The 13,507-nt window shown below is 53.6% G+C and overlaps 1 protein-coding gene across 6 annotated transcripts in view; it reads right to left on the bottom strand.

Annotated features, from left to right (window-relative positions):
* Window positions 1–13,507, bottom strand: part of LOC144944521 (uncharacterized) — a 121,235-nt gene that overhangs the window by 29,116 nt on the left and 78,612 nt on the right. For 5 of the 6 annotated variants that reach the window (XM_078872739.1, XM_078872740.1, XM_078872744.1 and 2 more), the window contains 5 exons: window positions 7,925–8,062; window positions 3,405–6,470; window positions 2,565–2,720; window positions 1,295–1,593; window positions 300–377 (listed from right to left, as the gene is read on the bottom strand). In XM_078872739.1, the coding sequence (XP_078728865.1) occupies window positions 300–377; window positions 1,295–1,593; window positions 2,565–2,720; window positions 3,405–6,470; window positions 7,925–8,062 (3,737 nt within the window). The remainder of the gene's footprint in view (window positions 1–299; window positions 378–1,294; window positions 1,594–2,564; window positions 2,721–3,404; window positions 6,471–7,924; window positions 8,063–13,507) is intronic. The other variant, XM_078872741.1, reaches the window with a different exon arrangement.

The following is a 13,507-nucleotide window of genomic DNA, read 5'->3' as shown; positions in this document are numbered from 1 at the left end:
ATGAAAATAACATTTGACACGGTTTGTTTGGTGTGCAGGTCAGAAGTTCCCCACGCTTGAGAGGCTCGTCGAACCCGATGGGTAGCGGTCACCCGGCTTTCAGTATCTCTGGGTACCGCAATTAAGAGGCTGCCGAGCCGCTCTGAAGCTTCAAAAAGCACAACTTCTCGGGTGCCGTCCCCGAAGAGAGACGCATCAATTCCTCTCCCGAGCTGCGAAAATAAATGAAAATCTCTCGCGAAGGCCTTGGTGGGTCTCGCTGCAATTGTGAGAAATAACGTGGGTACCCGCTTACTTACTGCAAAGCCCATGTCTGTGAGCTGCTTGAGAAGTCTGCATATCAGCTCCTCCTGCCTGTTTGGCACTTTTCCCATTCCCTGAGATAGCGCACACACGCACACACAGACACGCACACACAAAGATAAAGATCCCCTGTATAGCCTTAACAGACTGTAGGGGCAAGTGCTGTTAGCGAGCACCTATGAAGGCCGGAACGGTACACGAACGAGGGGGTGGGTGGCTAGCACCACGCCCGACCGCCTTTGTCTCCCCAGTGGCGATATTTACACACCGCACCAGGTACTCGTTTCAGGCTGAGCCGACCTAGGGGAGGCCCAAGACCGGTTCAGATAATCGTCACTGGTGTTAGCCGTGAGCGGGAATCGAACCCGGGTCGTCAGCTTAATAGCGCAGCGCGCTAACCGCTACACTACACGCACACACAGACACACACAGACACACACAGACACACGCACGCAACGTGCACACACACAGGTCACGTGTGCATCGTCTTATAGACTGCCACTGCTAACGAGAATCTTTCAAGGTCAGCACATAACACGAGTGGGCGGTGTGGCCAGCAACATTCCTGGAGCCGATTTTAGTCTCTGCAAGGCTGCTGTTAATGCTGTGCACCGCCGGGTAGTCATTTAAGAGCGTTTCACTTTGGGGGAGCCTGGCCCCCCTCAAGGTTTTGGACAACGCTTGTGACTGGTATTGTGGTCTGGTATGAAACCAAGGGACAGGATGGAGAGATTCATCATCGGATTTTTGTTTTTGGATTAGATCACATGACACACATTGCACAACTAAAACGCCAAGATGAACCTGAAAATCAATTACGATTCGTGACATTGGTAACGTTTGACACGAAGATCAACCACTGTGTAGCGGTAGACCGAAGAGAGGGGTGGGAAGGGGGTGGGGGAGGGAGGTGGCGGGCGGGGGGGAGCGGAGAAGGAACGGGAGCTGGATATGGAGGGAAGGCACAAGGGGGCCGCGGGTGGGGACCCACCTTATGTGGGCCCGGTGGGCCTGCTGGGCCCCGTCGGCCCCCACGCCCCCACCCTCCGGCCGAGCCGTGGGAGGAGGCGCTGTCCTGCGACGCAGTGGCGCAGGCGTTCCAGCCGCCGGGCTCTCCCACCTCCTCCTCGTCCTCGTCATCACCTCCGTCGTCAGCCATCGCGTCATCGTCGCCGCCACACAGCTGACGCCAGCCGGGGCGTGCCCCGCCGCCACCGCCGCCGCCGCCTGTGCCACCGTTCTCGAGGTGCCCTCCTCCACCAGCGGCCCACCTGTCCGACATGCCTTTACCTGCCGGCGAAATTACGACGAGGGGTTATAATTCATTGCAATTGGTCAGCACCATCTCACACTTCAAGTTATTTTCTTTATATAGCACCCTCTCAGAGCGCTTTACAGTACAGCGCAACTCCCCCCCCCTGCAGTGGCAGTTGTCTGTGGGCACAAGGAGCAAGCGGTTGCTTACCAGTCAGTAAGGGTTGATCATTGCCACGTTCGTAGTTTGTATGCATCGAGTTAAATTTATGGGGATGGTCGTTGTTAACCAGGGTGGGTAGCCTTCTTCTTTACCGAGTGCCGAAAAAATAATAAAAAGGTGGACAGTGCTGGCACACATCTGCAACGCAGCACTGTGAAAGTTGCGCAAGTGTTGGTGGATCACAGAAATGTTGTGAAACTGCTTCCCGTGGGCATCAAGAGGTGCCATACCCTGGCTTGCCAGGAGAAGGCGGTGCAGCAAAGTGCGGACTTGTATCACATGTCCCCTTCTGTGCGGGATAGAGTGTTGTTATACCCTCGCACGCATTCGTTTTTATTTGGGTGCTTCGGTTTCCTACCACATGGATACTCATTAATCGGCTGAAAACATATTAATATATAGCAAACTGCAGAACTCGGGCAATTTGTTAGCACCGGCTCACCATCTCGCTGCCTGCCATCTTGTCTGTGGTTTCTCAGCGATTGTGAGATGCGATGTGCATAAACGATGCTATCCAAAAAATAATAAATTCTTATCATACACAGGACCAGGTGGCGCAGTGGCAGCGTGAGTGGCTCGCTATCTGAAGGATACTGGGGGTTCAGTGGTTGTTGGTTGTAAATGCAGACTTGTCCTCACCACTGGTTCAGAACAGTAGACTGAAGATGAACACCGTCTCAATGCGGGCTTGAGCAGGAAATCAACGACTCTACACGGGACATGGTATACTCCCCCACGACAATTCCATGCTGCAGTGCAATCAAAACTGGGAAAAGAGACTCACCGGAGCGGTTCGGAATCGATGCGGCTGCTGGGGTGTTGGCCCAGCGAGACGGCCCAGCGTGGCCCATCCCGCCGTCACGCCCCTCTCCCCAAGAGGGCCCACCGCTCACCCCCTTGCCCCACATGGACGTGCCGTTATCCACAGGCATGCCAGGCCCTAAGTGCAGCACACACACGCAATATTGGATTGTAGCACTCGCACTTTCAGATGCGCTTCTGCAGCCACCTGGAAACGCTATTCCTTCCGAGATTAGGAAGCAACTGGAGCTATGCACTTTTAAATCTAGATCTTGCTTTCTGTAATTAATTTGTCCTTCCCCTGCACCTCCAATTAGCACGGTTGGCGGCGTACGGTGCAAGGATACATACGTACCACTAACGCGATATCAAATTGAACCAACGTACAACCCAAAAACACATCAGCGGGGCTGTCTATCGTCCACCGTTCTCTGGGTACGCCACAGAGGTCGCAAACGGGTTTTGATTCCTTACCCGTACCCGGCCGCACCAGGGTCGCAAACGGGTACCCGTACCCGGCCGTACCCAGCCGGGTACGGGTAGGGTACGGGTATCGGGTACCTGATTGCGACCTCTGGGAAGAAGCCATGTTGCAGGCACGGGTGGGTTGATTCTAGGAACTTGAATTGTGAGAAGAGACAAGACGTTGGGAAATGAGTGACAAACGGTTACTCACCAGTGACTCACGGTCTACCCGTACCCGGCCGCACCAGGGTCACAAACGGGTACCCGTACCCGGCCGGGTACGGGTAGCCGGGTATCGGGTAGGGTACGGGTATCGGGTACCCGGTTGCGACCTCTGGTACGCCAACTCCAGTCTCACCTGGAGCGACGCTCGGGGAGCCTTGGACGCGTCCGTCGTTCCGGCCTTGCTGCTTGCCGTCCCGCGAGAAGCCGTCGCCCCCGCCGCCTTGCTTGCCCTCCCACATGTTGACGCCGCGCGTGTTGTAGGCGCTGGGGTCGCCCCAGGCCGCCGTGCCGTCGTCAACGTCCCCCTTACGCCGGCCCGCTTGCGCCGCCGGCTCCTCCCAGCCAGTGGGCTCCACGTCTTTGGGGATCGCTGGGATCGGACCCCCAACCCAACCTCCAGCACCACCACCTCCACCACCTCCACCACCACCACCACTACCACCACTACCACCACTACCACCACTACCACCACTACCACCACCACCACCAATACCTCCTCCAACCTGCTTGTTAGAATTGGGCCCCGCGTTGCCATTCTGGCCCCAGGAATTGGCGGGATTGCCATCACCGTGCTGGTTGCGCCAGCGCTCGCCAGTCTCGCCTGCCGGATGCTCCTCGCCCCAACCCCCTGCTTTGTCTCCGACTTTGGTGGCACCGTTTCTGCCGTCCCAGCCATCCGCACAGCCTCTGGGCCCATCTTTGCCATCGTCCCAGTCTCTCGACGTGGGCGTCTTTGAGGAATCTCCCCAGCCCGAGCCAGAACCCGAGCCGTCCGGCAATATTTTGCCCGCAGTCTGCCCTCCTCCTCCTCCCCCTGCGTTACCGGCGACCCACGAGCTATCCCTCCCACCTCCAACCGGGGCGCCGCCCCAATTTCCTAAACCGTCGCTCTGCTTGGAGGCGTCTCCCCAGCCTTGCGGCATCTCTTTGCAGCCGCCGCCCGGCTCGTCACCCCACCCCCCCTGGGGCCCGCCGCCACCGCCGCCGGCCCTCGCGGACTTTTGCGGCAGAGCGCCGCGGCTGTAATCAGAATCGCCCCAGCCCGCCGAGGCTGCGGCGCGTTTGGCGTGATCGCCCCCGCTTTGGTTATAGTTCGGCTTATTTGGTTGAGCGCCCCACGAGTCGTTCATTGGCGCGGGAGGCTCCCGGCACCCTCGTGCCGACTTTGGCTGAGCCGATTCGTCGGGGGCCGCTTTGGGCTCGGGTCCGCCCCACTCGCCGCTCGACTTGACGCTGCCGCTCCTCCCTCGGGGAGCATCGCCCCAGCCCGGGGAGCTTTCGCTGCGATCGTCCTCCCAGCCCGACGACGGCTTCTGCCCGCCGTTGCCCTCCCAACCGTGCCCGCCCCAACCCGACGGCGCCTGCTTCGACGCGGCGTGCTCGCCCCAAGAGGGTATCGCGCCGGGCGACTTGCCTTGCTGATGCTGCTCTTTGTTACCGGCCCAGGAGTTTGCCGAAGGTTCCCCGAACCCCCGTTCGGAGGAGGGCGGCGGTCCACCCGGCCGGCCATCTCCGCGGCCAGACCCGGGATCTCCCCACCTCCCCACTGACAGACCTGCGCCAGAAGGTGGAGGCGGCCTGCCACCGTCTCCCCACCCGGAGACCGGAGCGCCTGCAGAACCCGCTCCGGAATTCCAGGAGCTGTCGCCAGAGCTCCCGTTGGCCTGCTGTCGAGGATGCAGCGCGGTGCGGTTTGGCGGCGGCGGCACCGGCGCAACCGCCGCCGCGGCCGCCGACTCCACGTCCCACGACGTGTGCTGTTGCACGGGCGTCTGTCCCCAGCCGGTGTTGGAGAGCACACGGGGGTCCAGGTCCTTACGGCTCATCACGCTCTGGATGACCGTCTGCGAGTCCAACTTTGCGACGCGTCGGTGCTCCCGCCCTCCTCCGTAGCCGCTGCCACCGTTCCGACCGCGACCGCCGCCGTGGCCACCGCTGTGGCTGCCGCCGCTGCCCTCGTTGCTACCGACACTGCCGCTCGTGGTGGTGGTGGTGGCGGCGGCACCGCCGCCAACAATGACGTTGGCGCTGCTGCCTCCGCCGCCGCCACCACCGCCGCCGCCGCCACCGCCGCCGCCACCGCCCCCCGAGATTTTCCCCCATCCCGCTCCGTTCGTCTCGCCGCCACTGGCGGACCCACCAAGTGCTTCCCAAGTGCTCATCGACCCCTTACCATTGCCGCCCTGCTGATGCTGTCCCGTGGGTTTGGAGCCCCAGCCATCCCCGTTCATGCCATCGTCTTTGCCGTTCTCACTGCTGTTGTGAAAACTATGGCTGCTTTCCCAAGTCGAGTTCCGCTCTGTGTCACCGCTACCCCAAAAGCCATTGCGGCTTTTCCCCTGGCCCTGAGTCTCTTTTTTGCTTCCAACCGCATCATTGCCGTCGGAAGGCTTTGAACCACCGAGACTGCCACCGTTCACAGTACCGTTGGCCGCCTTTGAGCCGAAGCTCGTCGCGCCGTCATTGCCGTTGTCCCAACCTTTGTCGGAAGCCGCGGCGCCGACCGCATTGTTCCCGTCGGGCACGCCCGCCCCACCCCTCCCTGAAATGGCACAACCCAAGTTGCCGCCACCCCCCACTGGCCCAGAGGAGTTGGCAGCTCCCTGATGAGGCTGGGTCGGGGAGTTCAAAACACCCTGCTTTTTGTCACCACCCCAGCCTGCTGGAAGTCTGTTCATCGAAGGTGCAGAAGAATTCACAGAAACAGTGTCCGCGTCGTAGCTGCCACCGCCGTGGCCATTGGGCCCATGCTGCCCGATGGCCCCGGCCTTGTGAAGGCCGTTGAGAGGTCCGTTTTGTGCCGTTGGCTTGGAAGAGCTTTCTTTGTCGCCGTGCGGTGCGCCGTTGCACCAAAGGCCGCCGCCGCCGCTGCCAGGCTTCTGGGCGTCCGCCATGGAGGGTCCTTGCTGAGAGCCGCCGGCCGCGGCCGCAGAGGCCCCGCTGCTCGAATGCTGGCCTGGAGTGACAGGGCAGTCCTTCCACTGCACGTGCTTGGAACCCCAGCCGCCGCCGCCACCGCCTTGCCACGCCGTGCCCTCTTTGGCCCCCTCTTTGCCGGATACGCTGCAATTGCCGTTTCCGGAGTCTGGGTTTGGCAACGTCCAGGTGTCGCCACTGGATGAGTCGCTGTGCCTGGATGAAACGCCTTGGACCAACGCTCCTGCGTTCATAGCACCATTTTTACGGCTTCCATCGTCACCTAGGAGATGAAAAAGAATAGCCAGTTTAATTTGTACTTTGCCACTTTCGCTGTTCGTTTAAATAGTTTTATGATGGCATTGTTTTAACGTAGAATTAATCACACTCTAGGCAACGTTAACATGTAAATTAGCATTGAGCTTAAAACAGACAATAAAAATGGGGTTCTTAAAGGTAGAGACAATTTACTTAATGTGATAATAGGTGAGACGGCGTCCCCGACATAATAACATAATTACACGCTAACCACAGTGCAGTCATATAAGGTCACACAAAGTATGTCGAGGCAAAAATGAGCAAATCGTGGTACACATATTCCTTTGCAAGAAACACACGCTGCGATGGAAATTCCATATTCCTATTGTGGGGGGAGACAGCCGATTGACAGGACAAGCACCGTTTGGATTTCCTACAAATTGGTACTCATTTAAATTGGCCCCTAGGCTCACCACCTTCAAGCAACCCGCACTGAGACCAGTGTGAAGTATTATCAAATAACCCTCACAACAGTGGGGGAGGGGGGGGGCAGTATTTTACCACTAGCCCTGCCACATCAGAGTAATACTTGTTACATGAAAGCCAATCCGATATTTTCATTCTCAGAGCAGGAATTCAACCAAATTAAGTGAACAACTAAGTTTAATGTGGTCATTGAGTTGTGCATTCATCGATGACCGGGCTAAGACCATCAACTCGCGACACTTGAGGGCACGGTTTATGTATTACGTTGAACTTCTTTCGCATTGTACGCAGCCGAGGTGCGGGACAGGCGGTGGACCCAATATCTCAAGAGGTGCCGGGGCAGGGCGCTGTAACCTCCGATCCACCCCGCCCACATCTAAACAACCGATTCGAATTCAAGTTACGAAGAAACGAGACTCTACTCCCACCACCTCTACTCTCTTAGGCCCTGCCAGCTCGACCCTACCCACACCCCCCCCCCACCGCTCCGCACCTCCCGACTTGTGAAAAGGTAGATTTGAAGCTTTCGTGACTGCAAGGATTCATATTCTTAGTTTTTTTCCGTAAAGTCACGTAGGTAAAAAATTATTAAAATTAATAAAAGTAAAATAAAAATCACGACGTTTCGGAGGCAACACAAGCTTCCGTCTTCAGGTGGAACCGTCACAGCACGATTGCTGTATCAAGTAAATGAGAAATTTCAAGAGATCCGTAGCTTCAGCCGCACCAACCTTATCATAATAATAAAAAACTCCTATCCAGGGGCCTACCCTGGCTCCTCCCCCCTCAACCAATATATACACAAGGTCGGATCTCTTGGAATTTCTCATTCACTTGATACAGCGAGCGTGCTGTGACGGTTCCACCTGAAGACGGAAGCTTGTGTTGCCTCCGAAACGTCGTGATTTTTATTAATTTTAATAATTTTTTACCTACGTGACTTTACCCAAAAAAAATCTAAGAATGTGAAAAGGTGGCAACGTGAACGCTCACCGGTGCCACCCTCGTTCGCATTGGCGGCGGTCGCGGCGCTCGTGGCGTCTGCGCCCTGGGGCCTCGCGGTGGTATCCCCGTCACCGCCAGGCCACGCTTCACCGCTCCTGGCGCTCGCCATGCTCTGCTGGCTCACGTCTGCGTGAAGACAAAAGATCCTCGGTATAGCATTTGCAGACCTCATCCTCGCAGCAGCAGCGGCGGCTTTTGGATAAGCATCCAACAAAGACGGTCCCCACTGCATCGCGCGCTTTGAGATGCGCTTCTGCGGCCGTCTGCAACACTCTTTCTTCCGATATTGAGAAGCCACTGGAGCTATGCACTTGTAAATCTAGATTGAAACCTAATTTCTTAGCACGGATGGTTGGCTACATACGGTGCGAAAGAAGTTCAACATACATCCACAAATAGACCGTAGGGGCAAGTGCTGTTAGCGTCTGCATACACACACAACATGATGCGATGCTGTGAAGAGCAGCTGGCAATCACAGCAGTTTCTTTGAGCACTTTTCAGGTTTCTGTTTTATATTTGCTTTGTCACTGTTGATTCTGGTCCATACAGATTGTGTTTTCAGACTGCACATTTTCTTTGACAGGCAATTTTTTTTACATTTTATATTTCACCTGAGATGCAACAACTCGTGTGTAGAGGGTGTCAATTGTCACATGCATAGCAAATATGCGATGCGTCTACACACACACACTTTAAATGTATAACTTATATGGTATATTCCGTGGCCTCACCCAAAATCAAATGTGGATAATTATATATGTAGTATTCTTTGGAAAGACCCAAAGTATATTAATTCCTGCAGTCACGAAAGCTTTAAGTCAAGATTTATATAAATAGTGTTGTTGTAACTTGCTGACCCACCCCGACTGGACATCCGTGAAACAGAGCTTCATAGCTCATCGGATTCCTCCAGTCATAATAAAGATTCTGATTCTGATATGGTATGCAGTTCTACTATGAAAAGTGCACTCGGCTAAAAACACATTTTTTTTAAATGGTACGTGCCATCAGTCTCATATCGAATGCACGTTTCAATTCCACGACCGAGCTCAACTTTTCCACAAGCACTGGATGGGACTCTGTATTTGTGGGTAGAGGGTGGGGGGGGGGTAAGTCAAGGTGGCAGGTGCTGCTGCGGGAGGGGGGCACCCAATGCCCTCCTCCAAAAGCCGACTAACTCTGCAACAGTTACGTGGCGCCGCGGGATTATGGTCAGCGTAATAAATGTGAAGACTCGTGCGGATGTCCGGATTAACGTAGAATAAGCAATATTAAAAAAAACTTTTTTTTTAAAAACACGCTTTTATGAAATGTACTAGTAATGGCAGAACTCCACGACTCCAGGAAGTGGCCCCGAAGCTTGCCATAACGTAAGGGGCCGTGGCCAATTACAGCCAACGTCAGTTTACCGTGGACAATATATTTTATTTTTTATGATAGAATATAGTATCGTCATCAGTATGACATAAGAATACAAAGTTTGCAGTCGATACCACATTGGGAAGCGAGTTAAAATTGAGTTACAAGATTTGAGGATACAACAACGACAGAGCGAGTTAAAAGAAAGCGTGTAAAAATAGTTTAGGGTCGGAGCCACCAAACAATGAAATGCGGTTCTACTCGCCACGACCGAGACAATGATGCATTAAGCGTCGCAGTCTGTGCATCGTTCACAAACAATGAGGTTTTGCTTGCAGGGTACAATCAGCAAAGACTGCTGGGCTCATTAAACCAACCTCCACTTCTTCATTTCCTCACCTCCACTTCCTATTATAGATAGTCAAGGTTTTCACTCCAGTGCCGTGCGGAATGTGGTGGTGGGGGGGGTCAAAGAAGGAAACTGGATTTTCTCCAGTACAGATGTTACAGGGATAATATTTTACATTTATTTGCAGACCTTGTGACCATTCACTTTAGGAAAAGTGCATCACCTCAAGAAAACCTAGGATGCAGGACAAGATGGGAGCATTGAAAGGTCTGCAAGAGAGGACCAAGAACATCCTTGTTGTAGTGCCATTTCCTAACAAAAACATTGCAACTAGGAAAGTTTTGAATATTCACAAATCTGAGTTATCCATCGCCTCTGACCAAATCGCCCCAGAAATGCCCCCGATCTCATTAGATCTCCAAGGTTAAGCAGCGTTGAGCCTGAAAAGTGCTTGAATGCGAGATTTTAACACGCACAAAACATTTGTGGGCTGCCGTGCGCTTTCTGGTTCGTGCGCTCTACTCCAGAAACTAAGGCCATCCCTCCCACCTGTAAACATTTTTTTTTAATTTTACCATGTAAGGCCCACTGAGCAATAAAGCTCTTTTTCAGAAGCTGAGAACAAATGATAGCTCAACGAAGTGGCTTATTGTGTGGACATTTAGAGCCGCTAAATACTCTAAACACATGTTTCTAAATGAGCGAAAACCCCAAGGAGCCGTAGAAAAATCTACACGACCACGTGGAGAACGTGCAAACTCCAAATATACAAGTGTCAGGGTGGTGATCGAACCTAGGACCCTCCTGTATACCAGGCGAGGTAGTCAACATCCCACCACCGTGGCATCCATTTCTTTACTCGACCGTGGGCAACAGAGGGCAGTGTGGAAAAATGCCCAGCACTAACTAACGTGGAGCAGCATGGCCAATAACCGCCACTGCCCGCGTGGCGTGAGGGCGGGGGGCCTCATCAGGCGAAACATTGCCACAAGGGCCCCGCACGTCCGTGCCTTATCCACCGGTCCCCTCGCCTCCCAAAGCGCTGGATTAAGAGAGAGAGAGACGGCTCCAGAGAGGCGTTGCTGCGCCTCCAGAAAAATTATGCACGGCTCCCACCAAAATGAAATTCTCTGCGCGAGCCGCTGTGTATGGAGGGTGCTGTCACTGCGGGCTAATGCGCTCATGAATGATTTAAGAATGTGCAATCACAACTGCCGTGGTCTATTCATTTCTGCGAGAAAGAAAGTGACTTCATTATGCAAACAGACTGGGGGACACAGTGCCGAGGCCTCATTACACAGGCATTGTTTTCACATATGTTGTGCGCCGACACGTACCCGCACGCAGCACATGCTAACACACGACAGAACGCATTCACACACACACACACGCGCGCACCACACAAAGACCTCCGGTATCGCCTGCACAGGCCGCGGGGTTTAGCGAGCACCTGTCAAAGCCAGCGGTGGTGAACGATGGGGCGAAGTGGCCAATACCACCTCCAGCAGCCTTTATCTCCCCAGTGTTGATGCTTACACTCGTGTGAGGCCGAGTTGACGTAGGGGAGGGTCCAGAACGAGTTCAGATACAACTCGGCACTGATGTTGTCCATGGTTGGGATTCAAAACCAGGACACTGGGTTATTAGCACATTGTGCTAACCACTATGCCACCGCTCCCCAAACACCAATCACACGCAAGAAAAAACAACAAAACTACAAATAACCCCCCATCCCCCGACACCGTTCCAATGAAACCTTATAAACTGTTTGCGTGAATGTTGTAATACTAAGCACTTGTTTAAATTGGCGCAGAGTACATTGGGGGGTGTTGTTGTGGCAACTAAGCCTGGTTGCTCTGTCTCACCCCGGCGCATCAGCACTGGGAATACGCACAAAACCATCACGAACGCAGTTGACTCAGGGAAGGCCTAGAGAGTAGGCTCTCACAGCGGGTTTAAACAACTCCGGGTCACCGAATTCGCACAGTCGGCACAGTATGCCAACCACTGTCGCCTCTCAAAATACACACACACACGCAAACGCAAAACACATACATGCAGCGAACACAATCGCACAGCTCTATTTACAATAACCACGCGCTCCGCGGAAAATGTTGAATGCACTTTGAGTATAGGACGCGCGCTCGCGTGTTTTTCACCGCTCGCTGCCCCCAAATGCTCAATTGCTCACAAAAGGAATCTAGGAAACGGTGAAGGTTAAAAATAAGCAGCAGCACCACCACAATCAGCTCTTTCGCATTTAATTAAATCTCCCCCCCCCCCCCATTCCATTGTGAAGCAACGGAGAAGGGGGTTCGAGATTACGAGGCGGGGAAACCTAATTAAGAATGACACAGATAACCGACCCACTTCACTTGAAATCCCTTTTAGGAGCTTATTTCTCAGTCTTATTAGCGGACAGCTTTACACTCGGAGAGCGAGCGAGACGACGGGGCAAGTTGTGTCAAGCCTGCTCCGGTGGCGCTAAGAAACCAACCCCCCGCCACCCTTTGTTATCGGCGCCTGCCCCCGCCAGCCCGCCCACCCAACCGCCAAGACAAGGTCAGCCGAGGCGACAGCCAGAAGCCTTTGCGATCGTCCCCCCCCCTCTCCTCTCTCACTTAATTAACCCCTTCCCTGCTCGCCATCACAATGCACTGTGGGGGCGTATTGACTACCCGTCAAGCCAGAGCACGGCACGACGCTCGACGGATGAACGTGTTTGGGATCGTTTGACTTGATCAACGTTTGTCAAGGCGTGTGTGTGTGTGTATAAAAGCAGAGACACCTTTCTTGGCAAGATCGAGATGTCACCATGGTCAGCAGCTGTTGATGCCACTGGTGTTGGTTGTGGTTGGTTGACGGAACATGACACCTGCCTGGCTGTAGAGACTCCTTTCCCCGTGGTTATGGATACCACAGGCCTCGCTGAGGCTGATCTGCCTTTGGTAATCAACAGATTACGCAGGATCAAACTACCTTCAATAACTGAATTCTGTCCGTATAGCGAAACGTCGGACATCATCCCAAACAACGTGCGGTAAAACCCATAAACACACATTCATACAATTTAGGGGCAGAGCATACTAGCCAACTAACGCTTATCCTCCTTATAATACAACAATCCAACCATCCATTGGTACTAGTCTTCTTATTGACCCTACTCACAAACTATAACCAACCAGCCAATAATAATTGTGACTGTGGTCCATACGACATAAAACGACGCAATGCCCAATCCACAAATACGAAGGAGACATTACAGCGATAACACTGCTGCTCCTGCCGCGGTTATCTGGACTGACCACCCGAATGTGAAATTGTAGTTGCTCTGCATCTATATCGGCCGTACGAGAGAAGAATATTGCCTTCACAGTAACAAACGTTAGCCCGTCAACTACCCATTAACCCCTACCCCCTAACCAATCAATCAATCAATCAGCCAACAGTAATAGCATTCCCACTAAACATTAGTCTTACCCCGGTCCTCCACCTGATCATAAACCCTATCCAACTAACCGATAATACTCATAATAAATGTTTTTGGGTTAGATAGCGCGAGTATAAATGTGTCGTTACCCCGCCACCACCCGACACAGCCAACAAAATAAAGGTTTGTCACTTAAACAAAACGTGCCAATTGGTTTCTAGTTCAGCCCACCGATGCGATAGAGAGTAAATCCACAACATTGACAATGCTAGTACCGTGACGTTTCGATGGTAATTACATCCAGCATCATCAGGCGATTTTGCCAGAATTGTGCCATCTCACAAAAAAAACTTCATTAGGTACTAGCGGTACTACCCGGCTTCGCCCGGGACTTGGATTCACCACGCCCGGCCACCTTTGTCCCCCCAGTGG

Source organism: Lampetra fluviatilis, chromosome 35, assembly GCF_964198595.1.
Source record: "Lampetra fluviatilis chromosome 35, kcLamFluv1.1, whole genome shotgun sequence".
NCBI classification, from domain to species: Eukaryota; Metazoa; Chordata; class Hyperoartia; order Petromyzontiformes; family Petromyzontidae; genus Lampetra; species Lampetra fluviatilis.
This window is presented reverse-complemented; position numbering and strand designations above follow the sequence as displayed.